The sequence below is a fragment of the Corylus avellana genome, chromosome ca9 (genome assembly GCF_901000735.1).
Source record: "Corylus avellana chromosome ca9, CavTom2PMs-1.0".
NCBI lineage: Eukaryota > Viridiplantae > Streptophyta > Magnoliopsida > Fagales > Betulaceae > Corylus > Corylus avellana.
The window spans coordinates 15,335,275-15,344,134 of record NC_081549.1 but is presented as its reverse complement, the minus strand read 5'-3'; the positions used below and the strand labels follow the sequence as shown (position 1 = coordinate 15,344,134).

The window sequence follows — 8,860 nt, the reverse complement described above, 5'->3', positions numbered from 1 at the left end:
CTAAACCTAATAAAAATGACATAAATACCCTCAAAACCCTAATGCCTGATAAAATAACGAAATAAAGACTCCCCAAATCCTAACCCCAATAAAATAACAACATAAAGTCGGTTTAACATAATTAAAACTTAGAAAATAACATAATGGTCCCACGTGCTCTCGATCCCAGCACGCGGGTACTCGATCGCAGTTCCAGAGAGCAAGTGTGCTTGATTGTGTGATCGATTGCAGTCATAGGGCGTAACGAGCGCAGGTGCGCTCAATCGCGCTTTAGTGCGCTCGAGCGCACTACTAGAAACCATATCCGAGCTGCATCAAGATGGCTTGGGATGGTGGTAATGATGGTAATCGGTGAAAACGTATTAGTGGCCAGCGATAGTGACACAAGAGAGACGTCTATAATTACTCTGTTTGGACGCTTGCACAGTGTGAGTAATGCTACAAGTCCTTTTTGTGTGACTCTAAAAATGATATGCCTCTTAAAACCACCATTGAACTTATGATTGATAATTATTGAATTTTAATCAAATGATAATTTAAAAGCCACCTCAATTTTAAAGTGACATAAAAAGGACTTCGTACGGTGTGGATGGCACATACAAAACTTCTTAGGGGATGTGAGGGTGAGTGTAGTGTTGTAATTACTTTGTTCTTTCAGCACGGTATAGATTGGGAGTCACAAAACCTGTGAGTATGTTTTTTGATTCAAGACAAAATTCAAAGTTGGGCCAATTTGGACTAAAATCGTGAGGCGGCGATAGTTTTTACACGCGATATAAGAGATCATAAAAATTTAGTTCTAATACCGTGTTAAAATAAAATATAAAGTATGAAGGAGTGAAAGCAAAGGAAAAAAAGAGAGAAACAAAAATTGAAGTGATTGGAATTTAGAAGCGTACATCAACCTCTAACCTCTAAGTAGAGTATGAAAGGAATATATATCTAATTTATTGAATGACTTGATTTGATAGTGGAGTGATCATATGAATAAACAAAATACGGAATATAAAAACAATAAAAACTACGTCATAATAATCGGATTATGATATTATTTATTTGGCAAGGAAAGGATATTCCTAAGTTTGTAACACATGGCATCGATTAGTTTACTATATTTGATTAAGGATTAGAAAACTCATCATGGAAGATTAACCCTTTACGTAACTAATTCCTCTGCTGCCGTTCTACTTAGAAATTAAGTGTGATTTGCAAAGCCCTAATGATTGATGAGTATTGGATCATTTTGCCGGCGTGATTTTTGGGTATTTGTCCATCTAATAAGTTAACAGTTTATATATAATTAATATGAAGTGGGTGGGTCAACTGCACATGAACTGCTTGATTAAGTGCCCAGCTAACACAATTCCATTAATACTGGAACCCTTTCTAATACAAATTTAACTAAAATATTCCCTTCCTCACAATTTTCCACTTCTCGGTGATTATTAAATTTAAATTCCCTAGAAACTAGGTTTTATATCGGTTGAGATTATGAGTGGTGATGGTTTAATGACCTTAATAAAATTTTCAAGAGGTTTGACACAAACTAGGATGTGGCTTCAAGTCCACACACTAGCCTGGTTAGTGTTAATTACTTTAAGTTTTACTAATGTTCGAGTAGGGTCATGAGTTGATTTATAATTCTGTCAAATTTGAAAAAGCGCTTACAATTCTAGTATGATAAAAGACACGTGATAATTTTAGGTACTAGTAGGAGAAATTTGGCTCAAACTTGTTAGTTAGAAGCAAAAATAGTAGTTGAAACAAATTAATTAACAAGAGAAAGAGGGAAGAAAAATAAAATAAAATTAGGAGGAAAAAAAAGGAAGGGGAGAAGCGCAAATTTTGTGGTTCCAGGCTTGCAAACCAATCCTCCAGAAAGGAATCGTTGGGAAAAAGTAATGGGTTTGCTTCAAAGCCAACCGAATCTCACTCGTTTCCTCGCCTCCTCATACTTACATTGCATCTTTCTCTCTCCCTCTCTTACAATGCACACCTGTATTTCATGCCTATAGCCTATATATATATATATATACACATAACTTCCAAGCTTGGAAAAACGCAAGACTGGCAAACCAAATTCACGGGGGCGGCTTTTTGGTTCTTTCTACTTCAAACCCTCTCACATCATTCACTATAATAACTCCCACTCTCTTCCATTTCCTTCCTCCATCACCCTCTCTCTCTCTCTCTCTCTCTCTCTCAGAAACTCTTCTCATCATCAGCTGGAAGATCGATATATATATGATGATGAAATCCCAAGAAGAAGTTGTGGGGTATAAGGATCTTACGCAAATAATCAAAGGCAAACGCACCAAGCGGCAAAGGCTGCCGTCGCCGCTCCGGCTAGCCATGGCTTCCACCTCATCCAGCGACGGTCCAACCACCTCCGCCGAATTCACGGAGAGCACGGAAGAAGAGGAGGACATGGCTAACTGTTTGATTCTCTTGGCTCAAGGCCGCCACGCCAGCAAACTCTCCGACCCGGCCACAACAACAACCAGCAATAAGACCGCGGCAGTTGCGGTCGCGGTCGGAGCCGCGGGGTTATACGCTTACCAGTGCAAGACGTGTAATCGTTGCTTCCCTTCTTTCCAAGCCCTCGGCGGGCACAGAGCCAGTCACAAGAAACCCAAGGCTAATAATATAACAGAAGATCAGTCGAAGATGATCAAAACGTTGACGTTTGTGGATGATCATGATCATCAAGTACACGATGTTGATCATCATCACTTCAACAACACCACCAGCACAACCCTTTCTTTGCAAATCGCAAACACGAACAAATCCAAAGTTCATGAGTGTTCCATTTGTGGTGCTGAATTCTCGTCCGGACAAGCCTTGGGGGGGCATATGAGGCGGCACAGAACGTTTATAAGCACTACTGCTTCTTCATCATCTCAAGAAGCCAAGAAAGAAAGAAATATTCTGCAATTGGATCTCAATCTTCCAGCCCCAGAAGATGATCATCATCACCACAGAGAATCCAAATTTTCTTTCGCCTCTAAAGAACAAGTCCTCGTCTTCTCTGCCTCCCCTTTGGTGGATTGCCATTACTAGTCCTTTTTTTTATTTTTTATTTTATTTTATGGATTCTTCATATCAAACCCACAACTAAAGTGAAGTATTGACATTAATTTTAGCACTTATCCTGATCATGTTGTTCATAATCAAACTGTTCATTCTTTAAATTGTTGAAATTCAATTCAATTATTTTAATATTCTTTTGGTTTTTGGCGTGATGAGTTTGGCACCACCAAAACCACAACCGAAAGTGGTGGATTAGGTTCCTTGTTTTAGGATGAAGAAAGCTAAAGCGAAAGCTGTGTCTTTGTCGGTCTGTTTCATTAAACTGACAAAAAACAAAACGAGCGGATGGCAAGCATGCCAAGCAATGCAAGTAGCTTAACTGCCCTTCTTTTGTTTGTGCGTGCATTTTGCCTTTACATTTATATAGAAAGTGATATACCACACGCATCTATCAAACCCTACTCCAAATCCAATGGCCATTAGCTATAGCTGTAGCTATAGCCTATAGGTTGAGTGTTTTTGCAGCATTTTCGAAGGAGATCTCAAATTTTATCTCATGATGCATGTGATCATCATTATAATCTCTACAACCATTTCTATTTTACTATATAATTACTCAAAATTTCCTCTTCTTTTGTGGTTGGTGCACCTCACTTTCAGATCTTTGCCTTGTCATCATAACTTAGTTTTAACTTGATTTCGTGTGACTCTGGCATTGCTCATGATTAATGCTATAATTGACTTAATTTTGGTAGTTTTCATATATACATGGGATGGTTCCATGTTGAGTAATTCTACCTACTCAAGTACTCTTATACAATTAGGATGATCTCGTAGTGCCTCTAGACTATTTGATCAATTTTTATTATAAAAGAAAAAAAAATTATACAAGTAGCTAGGCTGAAGTAGTGCTAAAAGAGTCATCTTTAAGTCCTTTCAAATATAATATGGCTTTTAAAATCACTAATAGCTCAAATTTTAATAATGATTATCTCAAATTTAAAAAATAAAAAGTATACAACTCGAGTAATGTCATAATGCCCATAAACCATTAGATCAACAATTTTTTTTTTTAAGGGTTGATGAGTACTGTCATATCAGTCCAGTTGTATTAGAATAACCAAATGAGAGTTGAGTATTTAGAATTACTCTTCCATATTAAGTGGGTGTAAGCGGAAATTAAATTCTCTATAACTCCTTTCTAGTATGGATTTGTGTTTGTTACATTTATGTGTGTCATAAAGTTGGAGATGACGGCAGAATTCAGCATGCAATGTAAGAAGATAGATGAAAGAGGACAAATTAAAGAACCTTATATACAATAATAACCCATGCATAGTGTTTGATTTGTCTTGTTCTTTCACTTTCTAAGCAATTTCTTGAGAGATGCGTTTATTATGTGCACATTTGGTGGATGTTGAAAATCCCACGCATGTGACAAGCTAGCTCACTTTGCGTGAGACATGCAAATACATGAGAGAGAGAGAGATGGATGATTGACATTAATTGGCACATGTATGGTGGTTACACTGATTTAAAAAAGAAAAAAAGAAGCTTAAAATCAGTTGATAATGCAAGGCTCATGAAACGGTTACATTTAATGTTGTCGTTAGTTGTTTGAAAGGAGCTTTTTTCTTGTTCAACTAATTATTAACGGCATATACTTTTGGCGTTCAGTGCCGCGAAAGTGCTGGTGCTAGCTAGGTAGCCGTTAAACTATTTTACCTACTTTAAATTATCTTTCTTCTTCTTCTCTTGCTAATTAATCCAAGAATTATCCAAATTCTCTCTAAAAAATATACAAAAAGTTTGAAGTTTGGTATTCTTAAAAGGAAATTAATCTGGTAACTTTCACACCTCTTTTGCATTAATTAATTTATATATATACTTGTATGAAAAATGCTTCATTTTCTCCCTTAATCATTCTCTCATTTTTTATATATTTTTTTAATTATTGTTGAATCTGTGAGGTCATGTAAGTCCTAAACATGGGCTCTACACATCTAATGATAATTTTGAAAGGCAGAAAGATGAGAGAATGATAAATGGAAGATGCATAGCATATCTTTGCTTGCATCATGCTGAATCTATTTCCCATTTCAGCCTTATATATATATATACTAAAAGTTGGAAGACAAAGAGAAATTCTCTCTCAAAAATATTATTCAAAACTGGTCACAAAATTCTCTTTACCTAATGACGTCTACACTTATATAGAGGAAGTAATCCTTAGCCAAAAATCCTAAATAAAACAAATTTACATTACAGAATAAGTTGAATAACCAGTCTATGTATGCCTAGCTACGACTACACGTTAGATAAAGAAAACTCTCAAAAGTCAAAACACCCTAAATAAAATAAATTCCGTAACAAAAAAAGGGACTCAAAATTCAAAGTTTTTGTTCTATTCTAATGGTGTTTGGATAGACTTCAAGCAATGTGTTAAATTAATAAATGATGATTTAAGGCAATACCTATCCATATACTGATACAGCTTAGAATGCTGCATTTGAGATGCGTGACATTTAAACTAGCTAGTTAGGTCCATCAAGGGAGGTAAAGGATTTTGGAGTAACGCTATAAGTCACTTTTATGTCCTTTTTGTATCCGTCTAAGAATGATGTGGCTCTTAAAATCACCATTGAGTTTGGAATTGATCATTATGGAATTTTGATCGAATTGCGATTTTAAAAGCTACCTTATTTTTATAGGAATACAAAAGTGATATAAGAGACTTTTAGAATTACTCGAATTTTCATTCAAAGTGCATAGAGAACATGTTCAAACGCTCTTATACAGAGACCCTTGTTTACAATTGGGCTCAAATGGTCTTTGAAAGTGGTCATTATGTGATAAATATACCAAAGGCCCATTTAAATGTACCACAAGTTCGTCATCTAGTACTAGCACTAACTTTTTTTAGATTTTTTAAGAAAAAAATAGGGAATTAAGCTACTTTTTTTACTTTCATATTCAAATAAATTTCATAGTAGCTTCCTTTATCACTTCTCTATACTATTTAAATATTATTTTTAAATAAATGGCAAGAGAAAAAGAGAAAAAAGAAAAGTTATTTAAATATAATTTCAAATAAATGCTAAGGGAAAGAGAGAGTAAAAAGAGACAAAAGATAAAGCTTTTTTCTTTTTTTTTTTAGTAAAATAATGGTAAGTGAAGCAAAAGTGCTACTCTAGATCTAGGTCAACACTTTTGATCTCCTTGGGTTTCCCTTGATTTAGGAACACCAAGAAATACATAGTTGCAAGTGCAAAATGGAGTTAGAAATGTTATTTTTCCTTCTCCTATCTATCCAACTCCATATATATATATATATATATATATATATATATATATATATATATTGTCAAATCTATCATTCAACAAATTCATTGGTAAATTTAAAAAATAATTGAATAAGAGATGTATAAGAGTTAGAGAAATAACAGAAGGGTCTTCATGCCATGTCTCACAAATCTAGTTTGTTCGTAAATGGCAAAGGAAGGAAAAATTATCTTCGAACTTTATGAACTTTATTCTCACTTGTTGAAAAATTATCTTCGAACTGTATGAAATTTATTCTCACTTGTTGGGTTGAAAATTTACTAAAGAAGATTTCTCAAATGGAGTAGAAAATAAATTTCTCTAGTATTTTTCTTCAATACTTTAGCCTTCCTAGTGTATTGTAATCCACCCACAATGATGGTAAGAGGTTTTTCTTCTAGATTTGTAATTAATTGATGAAGATTAAAGAAGGCTACAGAAGTGGTCAAATCTAATACTTGTTTGTTGATGGTTTGCTAGATTTTATGCAGAAGGATTTTTTATTCCTCTGATTTTTATTTGTTTTCTTCCATATTCTGGCTTTGATACCACTGATGAATTCTAAAATATAAAACTATGATCTTTTGGACGTCTCCTGTTAGGATGGAAATTTATGGAGGAAAAAGAAAAAGAAGTCAAAGAATTCTAAGGAAAAAAATACGTTAGTTTGTTTCTGGCACTTTATTTATAGAGTGCAATATAACTCTTGGTGAAGAGTTATACTGTTTCCCTTTTCAATAACCTCCATGGAAGTTATTACCTTCCATGGGAATTATCTGATGTATGGCCACACTCGTTATTGTGTGATCATCCCTATATCATCAATAACCATGAACTAACCAATAACTTTGGGTTGTTTAAATCGAGTCAACACCATAATTGACTATCCCTCGGAGTTGAGAGTATATTTGATTATCCTATGGGATTTGATTGTATTGATTTCAAAGATTTGATTATAATCAGATTCGATAGTAATCAAATATTGATTTGAATGCCATACTTATCTACTTCAATTCTCCTATAAATATAAGTATTTTGTATTATAACATTATCAAGTGAATAAGGTGTAGCCTTTAGTTATCACGTAAACTCTTGTCTCTATTTATCTTTATTTCGCTTTGCCTCCTTTTAATTTCCTTTCTGTTGATTATTTTCTTCATGGTATCAGAGTCTTCGGCTAAAGTCAGTGTTTGATTTATAATGAAGACAACTTAAAGATAATTTGTTGTAATGCCTTGCTGAGCAGTAAGCTCAAGGAAATTATTTATAAGAACTAAACAAGAACTATACAGTAAGAGAAAGACTAAAGCAGAAACTAAACAAACAACTTTTAGCTTAAAGTTCTAATTACAACAAACAACCAAAGCAGGTTTTGAGGACCTAGAGAGAAGGGAAAATCACGTGCTATGTTCTTTGTGAGATAGCCGTTGTTTGCCCTTGAGATAAGACTGTCTTGTATAGCAGTGATTGGTCTTGGGAATTGATGCTGAATTGGTGGAATCCATTCCCATAAATTTAGGCTTTCTTGTAGAGTCATAGGTCTTGAAGTCAGTAACATTTTATAGTAGAATTTCCCTTAGAGTTAGGCTTTCGTTGGTAGTAGAGTTGGTCTTGGAGTCTATAAATTTATCTTGTATTTCAACCGCCCCCCTCAATCTAGACGGATTGGAACAAACTGTGAAATTGGTCCTAAGAGAATTAAAACGAGTAGACACCAAGGGCTTAGTGAGAACATCAACCAATTGATCTTTGCTAGATAAAAATTTGACAACAAGAGTTTTAATAGCCACACGGTCCCAAACAAAATGGTAGTCGATCTCGATGTGTTTGATGCGAGCATGAGAAGCCGGATTAGAAGACAAGTAGGTGGCACTAATGTTGTCACAAAAAAGGATAGGAGCAGTGGCTAAAAAATGCCAAGTTCTTTAAGCAGAGACTGGAGCCATGTTAATTCGACGGTAGCATTGGCGAGAGCCTTGTACTCAGCTTCAGTGCTAGAGAGGGAAATTGTACGTTGCTTCTTTGAGTTCCAAGTTAGAAGATTTGCTCCAAGAAAAGTGCAGTAGATAGAGGTGGATTTTCTGTCATCTAGACAACCAGCCCAGTCAGCATCTGAGAAGGCAATAAGGTGAAAAGTTTTACAAGGCCAAATGAGAATCCCATGGGTGATGGAGTGCTTTAAGTAGCAGAGAATGCGTTCAACCGCTGTCCAGTGTATGTCTCGTGGGTCTTGTAGAAATTTTGAGCATTTGTTAATGAAAAAGGCAATATTAGGACGAGTGATGGAGAGATATTGGAGAGCACGAACAATGTTGCGGTAAAGGGTAGCATTTGACATAGTGACACCGTTGAACTTACTGAGAGGCGTGGAGGCAATCGTGAGGGAGGAGAAATGTCATGTTTGTCTTGTGCAAGAGATTTAAAAAATATCTATGTTGAGATAAATGAAGACCTACAGCACATGTGGTGACTTCCACACCCATGAAAAAACTTAAATGACCAAGGTCCT

General features: G+C 35.3%; 2 protein-coding genes across 2 annotated transcripts; one reads left to right on the top strand and one right to left on the bottom strand.

Moving 5' to 3' along the window:
* The first annotated feature begins 2,066 nt into the window (after positions 1-2,066).
* On the top strand, positions 2,067-3,149 carry LOC132161809 (zinc finger protein ZAT5-like). Its single transcript, XM_059572005.1, has one exon. The coding sequence runs from the start codon at positions 2,245-2,247 to the stop codon at positions 3,058-3,060; it is 816 nt and encodes a 271-aa protein (XP_059427988.1). The 5' UTR covers positions 2,067-2,244; the 3' UTR covers positions 3,061-3,149.
* Positions 3,150-8,257: 5,108 nt separating this feature from the next.
* LOC132162355 (uncharacterized mitochondrial protein AtMg00810-like) lies at positions 8,258-8,689 on the bottom strand. Its single transcript, XM_059572596.1, has one exon. The coding sequence runs from the start codon at positions 8,687-8,689 to the stop codon at positions 8,258-8,260; it is 432 nt and encodes a 143-aa protein (XP_059428579.1).
* Between the last annotated feature and the right edge of the window lie 171 nt (positions 8,690-8,860).